The sequence below is a fragment of the Myripristis murdjan genome, chromosome 23 (genome assembly GCF_902150065.1).
Source record: "Myripristis murdjan chromosome 23, fMyrMur1.1, whole genome shotgun sequence".
In the NCBI taxonomy this organism is placed as follows: domain Eukaryota; kingdom Metazoa; phylum Chordata; class Actinopteri; order Holocentriformes; family Holocentridae; genus Myripristis; species Myripristis murdjan.
Window position 1 is genome coordinate 7504389 of NC_044002.1, and position 23192 is coordinate 7527580.

The following is a 23192-nucleotide window of genomic DNA, read 5'->3' on the forward strand; positions in this document are numbered from 1 at the left end:
GTCCACTGACATGTAAATCAGTCAGGGAGATTATTTCTGTCTCCAGAGCAGCTCTGCCTTTGAGAAATGTTTGTGTAACTCAAGCTGACCTACCCCCGTGCGTCATTGTGCGATGAGGCAGGCAGTGTGTGTGTCATTCGGACAGTTCGAGGTGTTGGAGGAGGAGACGTCTCACACTTGATGGTGGCCTTGTCCTCACGGCCGTCCTCATCCACCGCTGCTATCTAAGGGACCGGGGCAAATGAACAGGACATTAAAGGTGACCCTGGGGTACCAGACAAACCTTGTCTGGGCTGTCATTACAGCAACTACGCCATATTTGCAAGCTTATTATAAAATATCCCAAATCCCACTACTGTACCTTTCTCCTGTGTTTCCTCAGATCACTCGGCTGTTAGGAAAATGACAAAAAATAATAAAGTCAATATGCATGGTTTAAAGCACAGGCAAAAAAACAACAACATTGGCATCTCTGTAATGAAATGAAGAGTATTTGCTTTTTATATACATATCATACACCATTAGGCACTCACTGAGCTGCAAACCAATGCCTGATTACCAAAACACAGGGACGAAGAGTGATTGATAAACAAAAGAACGCAGGGTACCGCAAGTCATTGCACTGATCAATAAAATCAAAGCCCCCGGGTATGGGAGACATTTACACACTGTGGCTCTCTCTTACTGCGAGTGAAAATTTGAATATTTTTAGCGTTATAGTGTTTGGGAGAAAATAGATAAACAACAAAAAAAATCCCTTGATGAGGACACACGGGGTCAACGTGATGAGAGAGAGAGAAAATAGAACACATTAATGATAATTTTGAGCCAAATTTGTAAGGCACCATGTTGACAGCTTGGATGCAGGATGACAAGTGACCAAAGAAAACAGAATCTGTCATGTTTCGCAGAACGCTAAATTAATCCAGCACGTCCGTAAAAGTTAATCTCTTTTCCAGCCAGCACATGTGTGTGTTTTACAGTCTGCCAAGCGGAGATGCCGTGTGAAGCCTTGACAAAACAGCTGCTTTGCCTTTATTTTCTTCGGTTCCCTTGTCGGTTTGTTCTAAATAAACAACCCCCAATACACCTGGGCACATGTTGAGCTGCTGTGGACATATGGCACATTTGGCACAGAGGAGTGAACAAAATGACACTAAACGTATTCAATATTCAAGTATTCTTATGGAAAATAACTGCTTATGAGCTGGCATAAATGCTATAAATAGGAACAATCCCTGACACACACACACACACAAACCTACATAAGCATATGGGTACACTGTAATCAAATGCTACTCTGTGATGCAAAGGCAGCAAAACCCCATCTTGATAGGCACTCCAGTGTATAATTCATAGCACCGCAGACCCCATCTGAATCACGCTGAGTGAAAGTCAATCGTGTTGAGAGGCTGTCTCGAAATCCTGATGACACTTCCCCTCCCTGGCTCATGAAATAGTTGTTCTCCATGTGACACAATGCAATGTTTAACTGTCAGTCCATATAATGCTTTAAATAGCCTATTGCTAAACATTGAAGCATGATGCATCACCATATTGTGTTATGACTTTAAAATAATTAGAATGATAAGCCTGACGGGGGCTGCTGGGTGAAGCGGTAGAAAAACGGGAAAAAAGCCAACATGCCGACTCTGTATTATTCAGTCTGACTGACATTGCACCACACAAGGGTGGGGGAGGGCGTCACGATTTGTAACTCTGGTCTGATTTTAACACAACTTGGGGATGATACATTTCCGCACTGTGGTGTAGTGTTAATAAAAAACACTGGCTGGCCTGATGGGGAAAATTACCGGCTAAAAATTTAAGCTTGGTCCAACTTTCATTAAAAAACTTGTAGGGATGATTCATCGTGTTACTGCTGGTCCAGGAGGTGCCTGCATCATCTGCGGGGGGCGACATGTTCACTCAGTTTAGGTCCTTATTCAGAGGTCGTTTCACCTGTTGCCTGTCTAATTGGGTTTACCGTTCTTAAAGTCAAATTCAGGGATGAGATCACTCCATTTGTTTCATACGGAGTTTCACTTTTTCTCACACGTCAAACTATATTTAAAAAAAAAATGTGCTTATGATTCAGAACAAGATCGCATGACTTTTTAAGGCAAAGTTGGAATGCATGATGCAGTTTTGCCTTCAGCAGTGCTCTCTTGTGCTCTGGCAGCAGAGGAGGGTAATTTTGTTGAATGATGCAGCCTGTTTAAACTCCAAGGTTATGGATGTGTGTGTGGAGTGCGTTGGTGTTAAGAGCGGAATATTGAATGTCTAAAGCCAGAGTAGTAACTTACCAGTGTCATGACCCCCATGCGCTCCATGTCTCGGGCGGGGCTGCGCGGGTCCAGTTTGGGGGTGGAGTGTCCGCTGGGTGGGGAGGATGAGGCCAGGGATGAGGCGGTGGCCGAGGCAGTGATGGAGGCTCCATGGTGGTGCATGCGGGCCAGGTTGAGGCCCTCCAGGCTAACGCTGGCCACACGGTTCTCAATCTCCTCCGCCCGCAGCTCTGTTGACTCCTTCTCTTCTTGTATCAGCCTTGAAAGAGGAAGAGAGGGCGGCGATGAGAGACGAAGGAAAGGAAAAGTTAGCTGAGGGATACAACTAGTGTGTCTCTTCATATGATCGGGAATGCGCAGCAATGCCCACCCTGTACAACAAAACCAGTCCCATGATGGTAATTGCCTGCTTGTGTTTAATAAAAGTGAAATATGGTATACACATTTGCTGCAAAGCATTGCATCTCTTTGATGAATCATTAAGCAAGCTAATGAAGCGTATTAATATCAATGTGTTTAGGTGTTTTACCTTACCCTTTAACTCCTGATTAAAATTCATTTTTTGTAGTAATTTGAGATGGATGTCTTCAGCTTTGCATAAGAAAAGACCATAAGGCAAACTAATTACAGGGCAAGACAAGAAGCTAAAAAGGCTAGAAGTCAGTTCATTAGCTTTAACCATTCTCAGGGTCTAACCTGTTAATTAGATGAGAGCTCTGTCCCAAGGACTCATGATCACTATCTGCCATCAGGGGTAAATTCGTTAATTTTTACAGTTAGCGTAGGCTTTTCCATAAAAAAAGATGTGACACTGACTCTATTGATTGTGCTGCAAATTAGCAGAGATGACCAGAAGGCACATTAACAATCCTTGAAAGAAAATGCAAAGTAAATTTCTGCTAGGGGTTATGAATACCAATCAGTGCAAGGTTAATTACAGCATTAACAAGCAAGAAGCAGATCACATTTTATTAAACCCTTAATGCATAGAAGAAGAGAGTTGGATGCACAGACAGGAACGGCAACCCACTGAGGTGCGGACCACTCATATTAACATAACATACTAACATATTAGGGCAGACACTGAGAGACTTTATATGTAAAGCAATGGAGACAGTTATCTCTTGAGAACTGTCTGATCCAACAAGTATACAGGGTTGAATGTATCACACCAAAGTCTGTCCCTTTATTTTTATTGTAAAATCACTGAATATCCAATTAAAAGTGTGTTGTCTAGTACCGTATTTCCTTGTTGATGGCGTCCAGTTGCTCCTGCAGCATCATGGCCAGGGTTTGTGCGTCAGAGTGGCCGCCGGGGGAAAGCAGGTCCATGGAGCTGAACAACGTCTCCCGGTCGTCATCATCGATGTCAGACATCTCCGTGTCACTCTCAAAGGGGTGGCCCCCAAGGACCCCTAGCTGCTGTGAACGCCATTCATGCTCCCCAAGTGATTTAGCCTATGAACAAGGTGGGGGAGAGAGAATATTAGTTGGCTATTCCCTTTCAACTTTGTATTCCTACCTCAGTCAAATGTCCATAACACATCTCCAACGTACAGTATATAAAACACAACAGTTAGGATTGTTATAGTAGGTCATTTCCAGAAATTATTTTAAGATTTTATAGATCGCTTTTAAGGTTTGGATATGTCCAACACAGACCTTATCCCTTATGATCAGCGCAGCCTAAGGTCCAAGGATTGCTTCCTATCAACTGTTTCAAGGTCTAAATTAAAAACAAGAGATTCCTATTGGCTGCTCAAATTACTGCTTCGATTAAAAAAGTTCAATGTTAGCTATTCCTGTTCTTAGGTCTGAATAACAAATAAGGAGAGGCTGGGCCTTGGTCACCAGGGGTCCTATAACCTGAAATCCCGTGCCCCAGGAGCTTAGGATGCATCAGTGTCATGTTTTAAATCACTTCCTGAAAGTTAGTTTTTATGGTATACATCATACATTTAATGGTGCTCATTATTTGTGTCCCAATTCAGGGGCCACCTACTTTGAAGGTCGCATTTCCAGACAGCATACATCATAGTCATTTGACAAGGCTGTCCCAATCCAAAGAATGTGGCCCAAACACGCAGCCTTCTTTTAGCAGTATTTGGAGGACACAAACAGTGTATCCTTTGCTGTCTTTGGCATCCTAAAATCCTTTTGGTGCAGTTGTCATTTTGGAAAGCTACAGTAGCAACAAGTGTTCAAACAAAAGTAACAACTTCACATACAAATTTAAGCAGAAGTTTCCTATAACCATTTTAGCCAGCCATTTCATATCATGGTACATGGTATGTGAGACATGATGTCACCATAGCAGTCGTAGTAACACTATGTGCCTCACCTTGGTTTCTCGTAGGCCCATCCGGCCTCTCCTTGGCCGGCGGATGACCTTGGCCGATCTGTAGTGGTCTGACTGGGTTTCAGCCAGCGATCCCAGGGAGAATCGAAGCTCCGCTGACGTGTCCAGGTGAGACCTACTCTCAGACCAGAGAAACTGTCTCGGTTAATAATAGCCTGGGTCCTCTCTCTTGTGTTCAAACATCATCTGGGTCTCATGTTTTAAATATGAACAATATGGCAAACTGTTCAATACTCCTTCCACATTGCAGCACAAATTCTACACTGGGATTTTGCCTCAGCTGTGAAGTCGATTACAATAAATGAGATGCAACAAAAAATGCTAAGGGAATGTTACATTAAAGATGCTGAATACTAGCCAGAGGCGCTCTTCAGTCAAAAAAAAAAAAAAAAAAAAATCAGTGTTGGTCTTCACCATAGTGCTCGAAATTTATCATCAATCTATCATCTACCAACGTACCGTGACAGAGTGGGTTCTGTGAGGGAGCCTGCCCTCATTCTGAATTGGTCCAGCTCTGATCTCAGTTTCTCGATCTCCTCTGCCAGGTGAGTCTGGAGGAAACACAAGTCGTCATTGCAGGCCTTGTTATCATGGTATAACCTAGTCCTTATCAATACATGTCAGCACAGTGGAGTTGCATTGCTGTATAACACTGCTGGCCAATGCCACTAATTATATTCATATCATGGGATACTAACTGACAGTGTGGTGCTTTCTTGCATTTTCCATAATGGTTATGAAGTCAATCTCATTATCGGCCCTCCAAGAGTGAACCTTGTGAATATTCAACAGTGGGGGTTTATAAAAAATTAATCTAATGCCAACAGTCACCCTCATTATTTCTCTATTAAAAAGTATTTTATTAAGCCAACCTCATGTAAAATGTAGGAGGTTAAAATAAGGAGTAATCATTTCTTGATCTCTGCAACCTACTTTTTCATGGATTGACTCCTCGTACTGTTTTCTGTAACCTTCCGAGTCTTGAATTAACATGTTCTGCAAAGAGAGAAGGAGGGAGTTGTGTGAGGATCCATAGCTGTTTCCAGACATTCATCGGACAGGATTGTTATTGATAGGTTTCTATTGACGTGGCAGCCATGCTTAACCTTCTCCTCTAGAGCTGCCATTCTCTCCTTCAGGTGCAGCTGAAGACGCTCATTGGATTCTGTGAGGAGCCTGTCCACCGTGTCCGACAGTCGCTTATTGTGCTCTTCGTTCATCTTTTCTCTCTGTCGAGCCTGGATGGGTAAGCAAAGTGAAGAATTTCATTCCAAAGTGAGATTACTACTAATTGAAAACCTTATCCCTAACAAATGACTGCTGCTAAGGTGCCTAATGTTGAGCGGAAAAACTGTTTCTGCAATGCATCACATTATTTTGTCCAATTTACCTTTAAATCTTAGTCTCAATACATAAATGCCATTTTAAAGCAAAAGTATATTAGACTCCAGAGCTTCTATATCTCAGTTTTTATGAACACAGTAGCCTGCTCTTTCCACTGATTCTGTGATAAAATTAAAAAAAAAAAAAAAAAAAAAAGAGAGAGATGGACAATGGCAAACACTGTTAAACCATCTCCAATAAGTCTTAAGGCAAATGTGTGGGTACATTTTTGATTTCACATAAAAAAAAGAAAAATAAACCTGATAAAAAGCCATGTCTTTTGTCAAATTTGTTATTCGACAATTAATTACTCCAGTGAGATGGCAACATTTACTCTCATTACTAAACTTACATTTAGTAGGTTAAACACAGAAATGCCCTAAAAACATGAGGACGCATTCTATCCTGCAATATATGTTGATAGAATCAAATTAAACAGGGAAGGAAATTAAATAGGGAAGGAAATGTACATTTACAGTATGTAATATACTGTACATTTACAATGTTTTTGTCACATGAAATGAAAATGAATTGTGAGATTCCCAAAGATGACAACGTGTTAATCAGTATCAATGACTCAGTGGTTATTATATGTACGATTTCTTATTTCAAAATTCACTTTGTTGTATCTCTAATTAGCCAGCTTGTGCAGCTCCACTGTGAAAATGGTCTATCCCCAGAGTCAAAAAGAAAACCCTTCCTTTTTTGAAACTTTTGGAACGATCTCCATGCTGAGATTGAAAAGTACAGGCTTATAATTCTGGGCCTAATTTTTTTTCTCATTTCTGCCATCATGACAATTGACTGTATTCAAGATTTAATCACTTACTTCACTGTAGAGCTTTACGTACCTCTCAGCTGCAGGGAGCGCTGCTCTTGAATACAAATCCACAGGGCCAACTCAAACTGTCAAACCCAAAAAGTGATTAAAACATGCCTTTTCTACACAATAACACTTTACACTGCAGATTTATGTCTTTAAATAGCTGCGAGTGAACTACATCCATATGACATTTCATTTATAATAGTCAATGTGACACTTTTTGAGCCATTGTTCACACTATTCCTTGTTTATTTGGCTGGTCTTCAAAAATTCAGATCATATGGGAAGAAGTGGAGGAATGTAATTTCAGTGCTACATACTGAAAGTGTTCATGTGTTTTTACACATGCATTCAAAATCATTTGCATTCATGAATTTAAAAAGAAATGATTACATCAGAAATGAACTACAGGACAAATTTCTTACTTTTCATTAGTATTATGAATTATTAGTTTGAATATAACTGAAACGTTAGCTTGTGGGCTAGTCACATTGCTGCAGTGTGGATCTTATTGTGTTGAAAGGACCTGTTTTAATTGCTTCTTGGGTTTGATGGACTTTGGGCTAGCCCTATGTGAGCAGCACAGCCTATAAACTGCGGGATACATAAACCTCCATAGTGAAGTGACTACAATAAGATCCCATGGTGAAAGTAACTGGAATAACCATTTAACACCTGATTATTTTCACTACCATCCAGGTAACCTTAGCGTTGCATCATTTGGGAGTGACTCAGTCTCTTTATAGAGCACGGTTATACTAGTTAGCACTCAGTCATGCATGTTGCTGTGAATGAGAGGAAGCGTCTGGCTGCTGTGCATATGGAAGTGTCTTCTACTGGGACTACCGGCGTCCTTTTGGTTTCTCTCCGTTCCACTGACATTCCATATCTATAGATGGACGACTATGTTTGAAAGGCCATTCTTTGCACCCGTTGCGAGCCTGACTGTCCTGGTAGATGGATCCCTCTCCGTGAGGCCCTTCTCAAAGTTTCTTCCATTTTTATTCTTCCTAATGAGATTTTCGTGGGAGTTTTTCCCTATTCTCATTGGGGGCAATGGTTGTGGGGTGTCATTTTCATTTACTGTGTTGGAACGGGGACTTTTGATACTGTAGCTGAGCTGAAAAAACAACTTCTTTGACTGTGTCAAATAGAGGTTACCATGACTCAAAGAATGAGGGCTGGACCACAGACTAAGTGTAGGAGGAGACAAGTTCAATCCATGTTGTTCCTGTGATTCATATGTGTTACCAATAGAGGCTGACAATGGCCATGAGTTACTCAATGCCCCTTTAAGATCTTTGCTTACAAATCATAAACAATTTGACAATATAATCAGTTTCAGTTGGTGAACACTGAACAATGAGCATTTACTTCTTGCTCCTAACTGGTTAAGAAACATTTTGCACTGACTTTGAAGATGCTCTGTTAATCACTGGGCTACTGAAAAATCCAAAATAAGTTACTGCATCATCTGCAAATGTTTTACAAACTATCGTGTCAGTGCAGTGTGTGAAATATGATCGGGTCAAGTTTCACTGGCGGTAAATCAGATGGTGTGCCATCGATCACGGCGGCCTCAAGCTGTCATGCTCATGCAGGGACGGCTGCCTGGTTAGTGTGCAGCCTTGCCTGGCTTCACATTGCCTGGCATAATGCCCCTGTGGTGACTCACCCTTAGCAGCTCCTGGTTCTTCTCCTCCAGCTGGCCTTCCAGGTGCCTCATTCGCTCCTCAATGCTTCCGTGGCGCTCCTCCGCCTACAGATGGATGACACCACAGACAAGAGAGAGGAGGAGGGGGGGAGGAGGGCACAATGACCTGCAGGTTTGACAGCCAGAGGGCAACAAAGGCAAAGCAGTGGCAACGAGATCCAAGCCAAAGCCTCTACCCCGAACTCAAACATGGATTTCTATTATTGGAAGCGTAATGAGGGATAGCTGGTAAAAAACAAAGAGTGAGAGGAGGAAGATGGAGAGAAAGAGGCCACTGAAGGACAGAATGAAAGAGAAAGAGAGCTGCTCCAGCGCTGCCAAGTACGAGCTCCAGCCAGAAGTGCCATGCAGCTGTCCCACGGTGGTAGAACAGCCAGAGCAGAACCCCAGTAAACACACCCGCCACAAAACGCTAATAAGACAAATGAATGAAATCTGCTGTCTACAGTAGTTGGCAATAGCTGTGATGCCCTGTGGGACTACCTTCCTAAGAATGGAGTTCATGTCTTGAAGTTTAGCTTCCATAACAAAGTGATAATCATCAGGGGAGGAAGAAGAGCTGGAGTCAGACTATGTGGCCGAGGAAGAGGAGAGGGACATGTTGAAACGTCATGAGAAGATGACATGTACACTTACACATAAGTATAGCAAAATATGAAGGTAAGGGCATCTGGTGGTGTGTGTGTGTGTGTGTGTATGTGTGTTTGTGTGTGTCTTCCTACCTTGGTGAGGGCTGCTATCCTCTGGGCCAGTTCGGCTTCTACCTCCGGCAGCGTCTCAGCCTTCCTCATGGTTTGCTGTAGCTTCTGCTCTGCAAGCTCCAGCCTCTCCTGTAGCTGCCTGTTCTTCTCTTCCATCTGCACATGCACATACTCATATAAATGTCAAATTACTGGGATATCTTTCCCATCATATAGCGTAACATATAATGAAATATAACTGGCCTGGTGTGCGTGTTGGAAGGGAGTGGGCTGGGAGGAAATCTGAAGCATTTGAGAGACTTTTCAATGTATTCCTAATACAAACACAGTGCAATGCTTGGTGGAAAACAGAATCACAGAAATGTGTCTTTTTGTGGCTACCAAAGAGTCTGGCGGTGTGCCTCAAAACTGCTTCAAAACGGCTTCAAAATAGCTCCAGCTAAAGAGTGACAGTGGCAACTTTTCCACAACAGATCGGTATATAATTGACTTGATTAGTGCACTTGCCTCTATAAAGGCAAAATTCAAACCCAGTATTAAATAAAGCTGCCACTGAGTGGCTATTATTTCCCTGTTGCGTGCTAAGACTTTTACTGTCTCCCTGACTTGCTCAGGGCTCAGATCAGTTTTAAGCCTCTCTTTTTTGGGGACGGCTTGGCCGCCTTTGCTATCAGTGACAGATGCTCTGCTCCCCAAAGCATTGGGCCTGGCAGCTCAATATGCAATAATTAGACTGGAGTGGGCCAGGCCTGTGTTGCTGCCTGTGTGTTTGTGTGTGAGATATTTTCTGTCTGTTCCCAGTCTCGCAATCCCATTGGTGTTAGAGATCACACTGGGGAAGCGTGACAGTGAGTGTGCGTGTGCGTGTGTGTGTGTTTGGGGTGGCAGCACACACTGTATCCTCCCTAGGTGCTGCTCTATCCATCTCTTTGCCGTTCTTCTCCATTTTCTCTTCCCCCCATCCCTCTGTATCATCCCTGCACCCCTGAACAACTCATCTTCAAACATCAGTAGCCGGACCCCGAGGTGCGCCTGCTGGCACAACAACAAGTAAACTCATTACGCAGCCAGTGAGGAGTGTGTTTGTGTGTGGGAGCAGAGCTTGAGCCCAAAGGCTTTAGGGTTATTTCTGTATGTTCAGAGGAGGTTTCTGGATACAATGGCATTTAGATACTGCAATGATGCTGCACTGTAGTCACCTTGATGAAGTCCTGGTGGGCACTTATTTTTGAAAATACAAGCTGGATGACTGATGCCATGCACAAGCCAAAAAACAAAATTTGCATCAGAAATAAAGTAATGCTGCATATAATTTAACAGCAAAACTGCTTGGTGTGTATATCTCACTGTGTACAGGCAACTCTCTGCCCAGCAGTACAGATTGGTGCTTGAGTGTGTGCTTGTGTCCGTCTGTGTGTCCATGATTACTTTTGCTCATATTAATATTCCACTCTGTCTCTCCAGAGCTCAGCTGGTGGGTAAGTCTGTGCTCATGAAACTGTCCCTCAAACTAGGGAGGCCAGGCAATTTATCAAACTGAGTGAAATGAATCACAAATGATCATCAAAGGGATAATTAAGCTCTCCCATCATATGATCATACAGCATTATGTCTCTGATAAAGATGACTTTTAGCTATGTACATTTGCCCGAATAAAACATTTAAGTACGACCATCAAAATTCTTTCCCCAGGAGCAATTTCCTCTGGCATTATCTGACACATGTCAAGATGTTTTCTCATTGCCAGACTTCGATGAAACAGCTCTTAAAGTGACTGAACTCTAAACTCTTACCAGACATGAACTATCTATCTTGCACAACCAACCACAAACATAGTTTATTCTTCTTCAAATCCAGCAAAACTGCGGTAAATATGTGTGGCATTTCAGCTATAAATGATCCGTTGCATTGAATACATAACAGCCACCTGGAGCCATGGACCCCACAACTCTTTCTGCGCAAGATTATTAAATGGTTCATAGATGGAGGTGCTGGGACTAAGAGAGATCATTCTCTACCAAGCGCTACACAAATTGCTTTGACTTGACAGACCTGTCTGAGAAACGCCTCCTTATTGGCCAACTCGTTCTCCAGTTTGTCACTGATGTCGTGCAGGGAGGTGGACTCTCGTTGGGCACTCAGGTAGCGCTTCTCCAGCGTGACAATCCGCTCCTCCATGTCCTCTTTCTGACACATGGCCTATGCAGAGATACAAGTAACGTCAGACCAGCTGCAGAATGGCAAAAAAACAACATAACTAAAGGGATTAGGGGATTCCTACATGAGCATTAGGGCAATACCTCTACTTGTACCACTTCAAGTTTGTATGGTCTCAAAAGTATTTTGCATACTTTGGAATCTTAATATTTATCTAAGGCACAGGTGGCCTGACTAAGCCTAATGACAGTGATTACTGTAGGATTCTGGGCATATGAAAAGGTATAGAACAAACCTTTTCACACCTTTTCACAGGATGCAAGAGGCTCTAAAAATGCTATTTCACTGTGATTTTAAGCTAAAAGCATGTGGGATACATTCAACCTGCGTACAAACTGGTATGCAACCTGGAAATGAAATAGAAAGTTTTATATTGCAAACATGCAACACAAACATTGGTGGCTTCAGATAAAGCTATTTGCGCAAATCCTTTACCATTAAATTAGCACTATACATGATGAGTGACCACAGTATAATCCACACAAGAAGCAAGTCAAGCACTAAATAAGCCAAACAATAAAGCCTTATAAAGGTGGGCTGTGATCCTGTATCTCCCACTGGCACCGGGACACAAGCTTTCCCCTTGTGACTGAAACGTTATCTCACAAGCCCTGAGAGTTAATTTCCTGTATGGAGAATTGGTGAGGATGCACTGCATGCCCAAACACATGTGCTTCCACATACAGTATACACTCACACTGACCCATAGACCTGATAAATCTCAGAGAAGGCAGTGCATGGTAACAATAATACAGGGTCGATCTGATAAAGCCAGCACACACATGTGCCAGGCCACAAGCACTGCCTCTGCCTGCATCGTTAGCAATCAATAGCAGTCTAAGCCAGGGCCTGTTTGGATCAGCTTATATTCATAATTGGTCCTCTGCATTAGCATTCACCTTGCACTGACATTTCTAGTATATATTGAATGGGTTTATGATTGTACTCTTAATTGCCCATTTATGGCGCAAACTTCATTTCTCTGGGAAAGTGGCTGTCTAACCCCGGCAGGTTTGCGCTTTATAGGTCTATACTCCATCTTCAGAAGTTTAAATAGCTTTAAAGAGCAACCAGTGGCATCTGCAGTGACAGTTGCTTGTTTTGCTTCGAGGGTATTTTATGTTCAGTGTTTGTACGTGTCCTTCAGAACTGTTTATATAACCTACTGGGTCCCCTCTTTGCATGCGTGTGTGTTTGTGAGTATTAGAGGCTGTGAGAGTGTATGCTAATACAGGCTTGTTAGGCGACTGCTACCCTTCTTTGATGTTTCTCTTGTGACTGTTACTCCCTCGCAACTATGTGTATGCGTGTGTGTGCTTCTGCCTGTCCTCAGTGCGTGTGTCTGCCTGTGCGCACACGATGCTGTCACCTCTTTGATGTCCCTCTGGTACTTGTTGTTCATCTCCTCTGACTTGATGAGGTCCTTGCGGGCGGTCTCGAGCTCTTGTTCCACCTCGGAGACTCGGGAGGAGAGGGAGGACATGCGCTCCTTCATCTGGGCCAGTTCATAGTTCTGCTTCTCCAGCAGGTCCTGCAGCTCCACCACCTGGCTCGCCTCATGGGCCGTCTCCAGAGAGCCGTTGGGCAGACGCTGGGGACACAGGGATACAGGGAGGGTAGGGCTATGTTAGATGTTAGAAAATTACTGTGGAAACTGGGGGGTGGGCCGCTGGAACAGATCCATAGACTGTATGAAAGACCTTTTTTGCAGTCTATGGTCAGATCTCACAAGAAATCCAAAATTTCTTTAGTATATACTCAACAAGGAAGACATAGCACCAGCTACTTTTTGCCAAATGCAGCAGGGTGGTCAAGATTTCCATTTTAATCCAAGATATGTGCAAATAAATGGCAATTGCATCTTGGGGCTATTTATGCTATACTGTATGTGTTGTGAATATTTATCTTGCACACACCCTTTTGATTGTAGTGTTACTTAAGTGCCTTTCTCTACGCTGTTTGCCTCTTTTCCGTTTGGTCATTGATGCTACTTTCTTGGGCAGGTTTTTCCTGTAAAAGACTGTTTCAATCCTACTATGGTATTAAGTAAAGGTTAAAATGATTGGGAACGTGCAATAAAAGAAGCAGCAATTTGACTGTAGGATCCAAGGGAGGAGGCTACATTAGCATGATTGAAACTGATGAACCAGGTGAAAAACGATTTCCTGATTTCCTGTCACGCCCCGGCTTCACGCTGAGTGCTGAAGTGGGCCTTGAGAAATCAGTCTCGCTCCCACTTCAGATGCTATTTCTTCTTGCGAGAGTCAGACACATTAGCACTCTAATAAATTCAAGTTCAGGAGCTCAAGGTTTGGCTCCTCTCCTGGTTTAATTTTGGATGGTGACAAAGACTGGGCGACTGAGGCGCTCTAAGAATCACTCCAGACTGCATTGGAGAGATTGCTTTGACGCCCGCATTAGTAATATGATTAGGTTTCACCGAGTTCTCGCTCTGTACAGCTCCCAGGGTCTCTGCATGAGGTAGATTAATGAGGGGGAGCCAGGGAGAGACAGAGACACAGAAAGAGAGTGAGAGTGAGAGAGAGAGAGTTAGAGACTGAGAGGGGGAAGGAGACAGAGAGAGAGGGTGAGGTTCCAAGGTCTAACTTAAACAGAGGCAAGAACACATTCACAAAAATAAACAACAACAACTCTATTATCACTGCTAAATAACACCTATCCCAGCCCCACTTGTCGGCTTGTAAATAATGCACTAGTTCTTTATGAAAAGTGATGATGGCAAAAGTTGATGGAACTGAAGACAGAGAAAAAGACATCTCTTTATTCTCTCTGTCCCAGTCTTCCTCAACTGTATCAGATGCAGCTGCCTATCCTCAGTCATCCATCTGTGAGGACAAACCTAATTGGGCTTCTCTGCCTGCTGCCTGTGATCAATGATTCACCCAAGTAGGAAACAGGGCCCATTAAATCACACCACTGATTTTAATACCTGCAGTGCCCCCACTCTGGGATACTCTCGTAATGGACCAGCTTTTAGGATTTAGTGGCTTGCCTTTGCTCCATCACAAAAAAACTTTCCAAGGTGTAACACGGCACACAAAAGGGCTCCAAAATGTCCTCATTTGACTGTCTTGCAACCTGAGCACCAGGAGTATTTCAGGCCCAGGAGAATTTATAGGTCCTTTTTGGCTTCAAAAGGTAACCCAGGACTTTCTAGACTTGGGACTTTTTAGAACCCATGATGCTCTAGGATGGATTTTGTTTCCCTTTCCACTGTATGAAGAACCAACCATGAACCAGCTGTGAGTTTTTAAAATGCACTTTTTATTTTAGTTTAACTGCCACTGAATACTTTCTTCTCCTCAAATACTGATCGTGGGATACATCACTCTGTCCAACTTGCAGTTTCCATTGTTTTGCTGGTTGTTTTTTGCAGTTTGTTTGGCACTGATGTGTTTAATGGCTACATTGGGTTGTAGCCCTTGACCAATAAAGATCAACAGCCATGCCAGGCCCTACTAAAGGTTCCCGCTACACAGATTTTTATACCACCCCTGGATGACTTTATTATGCCTTTTCTACCAAAAAAGTTCTGGTTCTTGGACTGGTTTGGTTAAAGATTATTGGAACCAATATGCAAAGTATTTATTTGCATGTTTTTTTTTATATTGTTTTTATTTGCGGACTTGTACATAAATGTGAGGGAATCTCTGCTGGCATTTTGTTGGCAAAGTGTTACCAATGAGCGGTTAAAATTTGGTAAGAAACCAGAACAGAAGTGGTTATTAATGGTTGTCCATTTTCCCAGCTGAATATGATACTTCCTTTATATATCTACCTGCTGACCTGCTGCTGTCATTTGTTACTATGTGTGGTTATCATTTTGCAAAGATGAGATGTCAGATAGGTGTAGAGGGAGGCACTATGGACAATGAGGACAGTGCAAGATCTGTACCACTGTCCAGTATGACACATGCTGGAGATGTATATGTGAAATGAGGAGAGTGAAAGTAACTGCACTCCTCTGTCAGACTGCATTAGGTGGTTGTCATGTCCATCCAGGTCTATGCTATATGGCTTGCAAGCTTGCAGTGTTAATAATGTACACTCTAAGTCTCTTTTCCCTCTTTTCTTACTTATCTGTCCCTGCCTCTTGCCACTCATTGGCCTCTCTCTTCCTGTCACATGAACGGCAGCCAGGGAACCTGTGTTCATGTGGGTGCACTTCTCCAATCAGGTGGAGAGGTTCTTGCTCCCAGGGGGAAGTGTGTCCCACAGAGCAGGCGTGTTATCCCCCTCCTCCCCCGAATGACAGGTGTTCTTGCTACCTTGTCAAACCCTCTGAGTGTAGTGGCACTGAATAAGTAGCCCTCACTATGCTCACTTCAAGGGAGCGGTCTCCAATCATGCATACATATGAATGCGATGCTCTTTAGGTCTTCACACTCAGACCCTTGCACATCCTCATTTATGCACACACATTCACATACACTCCTTTTCATCTTTGTAAAACTCATGGAGGGCTGTCACCTCATCACCCACTCCCAGTCTTTGTCTTCTCATTCTCTACATCTTCTTTCCAGCCCTCCCACTTCCAGAACAGCCAAGTAAGAACATCTCCACTGATCTACCTACCTCAGGTATTCTCTAAGATGTAGATGCTGCTGTCTGCATGTAAAAAGGTTCCTAGCGTCTGCTTTGGCTTTTGATGCTCGCAGCGCAGTTTGCTTTTGTCTCATCAGCTTAATCTCGTAAATGTGGACACAGATAACACCCCTCTCTATAAATTAATGATCACAGGGTAATTTGTATTCAGCTATGCAGATCCGTCACCGCTCCTGCATAATGGGAGTGGTTGAGGTCATGGCAAGAACATTCACCTGACTGTGGGTGTCCTTCAGGATGCTTGAACAGTGAACCAAAGGTGCAGTAAAGCCTTGATGTTGAGATGTACAATATGTTAGAAATATAGTGTTCTCATGCTGGCAGATAAAAACACTACCGTAGGCTCAAGGAGACCTCAAATTGAAAACAAAAAGACAGATATGGCACATGGTATATGTTCAGATATTTTTAAATGATGAATAAGTAAATGATAATATGAAGGCCTGCACTAATAAATTTCAGCAGTGTTTAATATAATGTTAAATAAATGAAAGGAATGAAAGTTGAAGTGGCATCTTTAGCTGTTACTTGTATCATTTTGTGAAATTGTGACCTATATTTCTGATGTCAGTTCGAAGGTTTTCAAAGCTGTTTCGAAAATGAATTTGTACCATGTCATAATATTATACGGTGCAAATTTTGGCCGACGCTGAAGTTGGTCACCTCCTACTCGTCTCCGTCTGTCAGAGGCCTGTTAGACAAGGATGTCCACATTTGCACCCTGCTAAAGGTTTAGCCATGACATGCTGGTAAGACGATTGATATTTTTACATAACATGGTGAGCGTAAAGCACACGGTCTGTTGAGGATGCTCACCTTCCCATGGACCTTTTGCTGAGCTTCACTGCCCTCCAGAATGTCCTCTCCTCCATCCCCTGATGCCACTTTCCTCTGGATGTGGGCATTCTGCTCCCGTAAGGCCACAATCTGCAGGTTGACAGAGAGCAAATAGGTCAGAGCTGGAACAGACAATCCTGCAGCACTTGCACACACATCGAGATAAACAGTTGCTGCTGCCCTTTCAGCGAGCTGAGATAAAAATTGTCTGAGGGGCTTCAGGATCAGAGAGAAGCTCACACTTCTTGCAGCAGGTATTGCTGAGTTTCCTTGAAGTCTTTACATTAGTCTGAAAGCGCTGGTGGAACCCCCAGTCATGTAGTGATGTTTCCGTCTTATGTAACTCCAGGGAATTACAGCCTGTGTAGGAATTTCTGGAGCGTGGTGTTAACCAACATGAAGTTAGAAACGTATGAGCGCTGAGACAATCACTATAATTATCGTGTTCTGCGGACCTTGAGCCTCGCTTTATCACCTGAACCAACTGCTGTACAGTCATAATCCAGTTGAAAGGTTGACCGACGATAACAATAATTAGGGTCTTCCTTGACAGCCACCGTGTGATTATCACTTCCCGACTGATAGGGAACAGACAGGTAGTGACTCTGCTTGGCTGTAATTGTCCAAATTGCTGGCTAACCTGTTCCTGGACAGCAGAGATAGCTCTGGGTACATCTTTTTATAGCCTTGCAAGCTCTCATAAACAATTTTACACCACTGCTTCAAACAACAACAGCAATGGCCCTGAGACTTTGTGGTGCCGCATGTTCTTCTCTCGGCATCTACAACTTTCCAACCAGACTTTCCAGGACCGGAAACTCTGGGGGGAAAGGCAGTAATTTGCAGCACACAAACCATTAAAAATGACATGGGTGTCAATTAAGAGTTATCATACAAGAAAATGTGTCCCATCATAACAAAACAGTACACACTACTTGACTCAATCCAACCACTCTGTCTTGCCCCCTCAATTTCAAAATGAGAAAAATTATTCCTGGTCCCATTTTTTAGGCAAGCAGAGAAACCGACAAACACAGTATTATGGATAAATCCATGTGGATGCCTGCTGTTAGTATGCTGTGGTTAAAATTACAACCTGCTGCATCTATTATGAGTATTCAGGAGCTTTGGGAATGTGTTCATCTCTGAACCACCCGGGACTGTCTCAAATCTGCATGTATTTTTTCTCCTATCAGAGATGATGATTTTAATGAAAGATTTCCAGGAAATCCAGGTAACTGCCACCAGATTCAGAGAAATATTCCATATCTGTATTACAATACAAACTCTACAGGTAACAAGTTGCTGCGAAAGGAGTATTATCTACAATATAAAACATGACCCTCATTGATTGTTACACTTATTAGAGTGTCATCGTTGTTGAGAAGAAATAAATTGTGGCGCTTGGAAATCTATAACTGTCTGTGCAAACACCCTGAGAGAGACAGAAAATTGCGTTGCTCCCAAGCCACAGATATAGCCGTAAATAAAACGGTGATAAAAGCTAACTCTCACCTCATGGAGGACAATCAATGACATCCTGGTTAATACATTTTTGCAAGAAATGCTTTAGTTCAAACTCAAAGTCTAACCTGCTCCCAGTGACATCAAGGAGAGAGTCTCGGTTGATGGATGAATTTCTTTTAAGTGGGGGCAGAGGGCAGAAGAGATGATTATCTCCCAGTCACAATGGATGGCTTCGTCTTACATTAAGCTTGGACACTAACTCTCTAGTCTAAAAATTCAGTTGCAGCAGCTAGGCTTGCATATTGTGTACGTTACCATCCATTATTTTTAATGAGGACACAATTATGCCTCCTTATGTTTCCATAGCGTTGTGCTGAGACTGTGTGTAATTTCTCTAGCTCCAAGATCAAACACTAACACAACCCCTGACATGAAGGCAGAACAAATGATGAATGGAAGGCTACAGATGCGTCCACGGCTCTGAAATTAGAGAAAGGAGAAGTTTCCCAGATGCAAAATGAACATGCCTCCTATTATTTCCTTTTGATGTTGTTGATCTACCTCTCATCAAAGGCCGGCATCTGTGGCACAAGGACAGGAGTGATGCTAGCAGAGCTAAACAGAGCACGAGACTGGGCTTTTAACTGCACAACATCAGGATTTCCTTATCTCCCTTTGACACCATGTTGGATTGAGGGAACTGTCAGGTTTAGTGTGATGGATAGGAGGAGGAGGAGGGGAAAGATTGGACAAATGCGTAGAGAAGAGCAGATGTAAGGTGAGGGGTGGGGGTTTCTCAGTGTATTAAAGATTGATCTTGTCAAGGTGAAAGCCTGGGGCACGCAAGTCTGGTGCAACGTGCTTAAATTATCATCAGTCACACACTTTGAAGCAAATGGATGTGTGCACACACGCATACATATATATACATCCTTCTTAAACACACATTTATATGTGAAAGCTATGTTAAATTATTCCATGTAATTCTGTTTGTGATACCTTGGGATTTCTTTTACAAAGATGTCAAGGTTAGCCTTAGCCATAACATCAGAACAGAAAGGAAAACACAAAAGGCAGCATGTTCTCTTTATGTCTGACAAGATCTTGGATCTTACTCAGCCCAGGCTGGTCCCTAGGTGGACCTGTAGGGGTTGCAGACCAGTTGTTGGATTACATGCATTGCCTCAGAGTCTCTAGGGTTTTTTGGAGCGCTTATCAACTTCAATTTACCCTTGGACAGATTCCAATTGGATCCATTTAAAGACTCTATTACAGCATGTTCCATAATAACAAATTGCAATATCTGAGCAATCAGCTTCGAGGGGAGTGATGGCAATCAGCGGACGGCCACTTAAACACCTGTGAATGGGTGGGGTCAAAGGTCACTGATGTCATCATGTATTGCGGCGATGTCGAAAACCCTGGAGGGAGGAATGGTCTCATACCAGACCTCCATCCCAAATCAATTAGCAGGCGGCTGGCTGCTGGCTCTGCCCGCCTCCCTGGAGCCTCGGAAGTGTGGACGTTTCTGTCCGGCAAAACCAGTTTAACAGCCTCTTCCCATCCTCAAGGCGCAATCATTCATCTGTCTACCACACTGACAAAGCACAATGATATCCATGTTGTAGGAATGGCCTTGCAACTGTACAGTATTTTTTAACCGTGGCTATGTGATGTGAGGAAATTCTTTACGGTGCAACATTCACTTGCAAGACACCTATTGTGAATTGAAAAAAAAAAAAGACTTTATCCAGCAGTGTGTAAGGCAAAACCCTTTGAAAATCCACAAAAGTGACAAGAGGAAGACAGCTCCATCACATTACGTGCTCACCCTTCCTTTCTCTCTCTCTCTCTTTCCTCCCATCCTGATATCATAGTGATTTAACTCCCCAGGGTAGGACTTCATGAGACTCTATGCCAACCAATCTTGCATTCAATACCACAAGCAAGCAACTCCTCCATCTTGTCACCATGAGAATACATTGTTACAAGGCTCTTTTGGTCTTGTCCATCACTGTCATGCCTTGTCAAGGTGTGCTTTGGCCACCTCACCCCTGTACTCTCATTAACACAAACACCTACACAATGTTCTTCTGTTCCAAACCTGCAACCACTATTTCTGTCCTCTGCCTCTGTACGCTCTTTTACATTTCCTCCTCTCTCCTCTCCAGACCTTCTTATTGTCTGTCCACCCACTCTGCACACCTCTCAACTATTTCACCCCATCCTTGCTTTTTCACTTCATTTCCCTCCCTCCTCCCTCTCTCCCTTCTCCCTACATTCTACTTTACTTTATTCTAGTCCTGAGTGTCAGACTGGCATGTCTGACAGGCTGTGAAATGCCAGCCTGGGGGTTGTTTCTCAGCTGGAACATGACCATCTGCACTGGCAGAGCTGCCCTGGCACCGCTAGTGGCCTGAGCCAGGAGGCTGAGGAGGGGTTAGGCCACCCTGCACATACTGAGGGTGACCTTTGTTCTGTCAGTGCCGTGCTTCAGCCAATGACACGAACGCTGCTATTCTGCATTTGCTCTGAGGGCCAGGGGAATCAGGCCCACCGAGGTGCTCTGTATGTATATGTAAATGAGCCTACATATTTCAGGATGTATCTCTGTATAGTTTGTACTCACAATTTTGATCTGCATGCATGCACACAATCTGTATGTATTTCTTATGAGCTGGAACATGCTTCAGGACACATTCTATAAGCTATAAATGCTAGCCATGCACATTTGTACATATGGATCCATTTCTGTATATGATGTGTATATGCATTGCAAGTAGATAGCTTTCAGAGCACAGCTACAAACACTGGACATATTTCTGTACAGTTGCTGCCACATATCTGTGCACCTCAACTGTGTATATATGCACCAGTGGAGGTACCATATGTATATCTATTCACAGAATACCAAATTCTCTGTACATGTTCTGTATGTTTTGTTTGTTTCTCTGAACCCACCCATCATAATGCAAATAGCAAGAAATTAACAGCTGCACACCCACTGTAATCTGTAAAACTGTTAATGGAGGCACTATATCTTTCAGTATATTTTTCAGTGCTTAGTTGCTATAATTAATAATTAACTTCAGTTGTGTCCATTTGTCTAATTTTTAATCATTATCCTATTCTCTGCTACTGTGATGGTCCTGTTTCCCCATGGGAATTACAAAAAATTAATCTGATTAAATTCAGTATTTCAGTGTGAAAGCACCATTGAGTCCCCACTGTTTGTTAAAAGTCCTCAATTCATTATCCATGCATTCCTCCATCCATGCAACTATAACCATCCACACACAACATAAACATGATTAAAACATACAGTATCTTAAAAAAAAAAAAAAAATGCTTCAGCTTTTACCTCCTGATTGGCTGCTGTGAGCTCCTCCTCCAAGGCTGAGACTCTCTCCAGTGATACCCGTAGCCTCTCTCTCACCTGAAAACCAAAACAAGCAATCATATCATGACCTTGCTGTGCATTCGCACCCTGAAATTAACATACACACCACTCTATGGATATGGCCGGGTGGCATTCGCACTCAGACAGACAGATACCTAAGAGCCTGGGAGCCTGAGGCAACGGCAGTGAGATAATGATTATTTTCTCTCCTTTAGTCCTATCACCCTTCCACCTTAGGCAGGCCAGGGTTAACATGGCAAAGCAGAATCGCTACTGCCAGAGCAGAGGGAGGAGCTCTTTCCTCCATCCCTTCAGCCTTACAATAGCACTTTGCTGCGGCTTCAAAGCTTCTGTCTGGGAGCATGATGCTTTTATTGCTTTTAAAGCACCAGTTGCTGGGTGGAGATTTCCCTCCTATCCTGCTCTCTTCCTCTGCAACATGAGAGAACTCATGGCCTACTCATCCTCTTCCAGCTTCCTGTATTTGTCACGGTACTGATGGAGCAATTACTTGTGCCACTCGGTGACCGTGCACCACCGCTGCTGTGGCCCAATAGGCTGTCGGATCTCAGAGGAGGTTGATCCTGGATTAAAGGCTAGCCGGGTCCTGACTCAGGATGGCCCCAAGACCGCCAGCCGCCCAATGCAGCTTTTATTCCCTTGAACAGCATGCCAGTGGAGACGCTTTATAAATAATGGCTTTATGAGGAGGGGCTGCATGGATTACAGGGGCAGCAGTGATATCACGCAGAGGGCTAAGGTCATAAATCAGTAGGCTCTGAGACGGCCGGGGAAAAACTGGGTTGGACAGTTATAGGAGAGTGGGCTAATGCCAACAAATAACTAACTAAGTAACTGTCATATCAGGAAAAAAACATAGTTGAATCCATCAACTAAATTGTGAAAAATCTTGTAATATGCACACAATTTATACAATTACTGAGTATACTGTATATGTGCCATTTTCTCACAGAATATCTATGATATTCCTTATATATAACCTTATATATTAACATGCATCCGGGGAGTTTTCAGTGCAAAACATGACATGAAAATCCAATCACCTGAATGATCTGTGGCTATACTCAGATACATTTGCAGAAATAAAAGTGCAGTATAGAATCTATCCAACCTGGAAGCACACACAAATCAAACGCATGGCACATAGCTTGGTTTGTAACCTGTACTGGAAAATGGATTTTCAGTATACTTTTGAGTGAGAATCCAGGGAGCCAGTTTTCATTGTAAATGTAATTTACCCAAATCATACTTCCAGACAGGAGACACATGTCAACTGCAGGTGTAAATTGGCACTAGACGTTATGTACTGATAAAACTTAGGGGTGCAATTTACCATTATTTTCAATATTGATTAAT

The 23192-nt window shown here is 43.0% G+C and overlaps 1 protein-coding gene across 3 annotated transcripts in view; it reads right to left on the reverse strand.

Annotated features, from left to right (window-relative positions):
- The window catches only part of ppfia2 (PTPRF interacting protein alpha 2), a 111467-nt gene that overhangs the window by 22314 nt on the left and 65961 nt on the right, over positions 1 to 23192 (reverse strand). For all 3 annotated transcript variants that reach the window (XM_030045737.1, XM_030045735.1, XM_030045736.1), the window contains exons 4-17: positions 21777 to 21851; positions 16928 to 17038; positions 12855 to 13076; positions 11321 to 11467; positions 9290 to 9424; positions 8529 to 8612; positions 5754 to 5885; positions 5581 to 5643; positions 5107 to 5198; positions 4630 to 4762; positions 3529 to 3746; positions 2307 to 2547; positions 362 to 391; positions 94 to 224 (exon numbers count right to left, since the gene is read on the reverse strand). In XM_030045737.1, the coding sequence (XP_029901597.1) occupies positions 94 to 224; positions 362 to 391; positions 2307 to 2547; positions 3529 to 3746; positions 4630 to 4762; positions 5107 to 5198; positions 5581 to 5643; positions 5754 to 5885; positions 8529 to 8612; positions 9290 to 9424; positions 11321 to 11467; positions 12855 to 13076; positions 16928 to 17038; positions 21777 to 21851 (1814 nt within the window). The remainder of the gene's footprint in view (positions 1 to 93; positions 225 to 361; positions 392 to 2306; positions 2548 to 3528; positions 3747 to 4629; positions 4763 to 5106; positions 5199 to 5580; positions 5644 to 5753; positions 5886 to 8528; positions 8613 to 9289; positions 9425 to 11320; positions 11468 to 12854; positions 13077 to 16927; positions 17039 to 21776; positions 21852 to 23192) is intronic.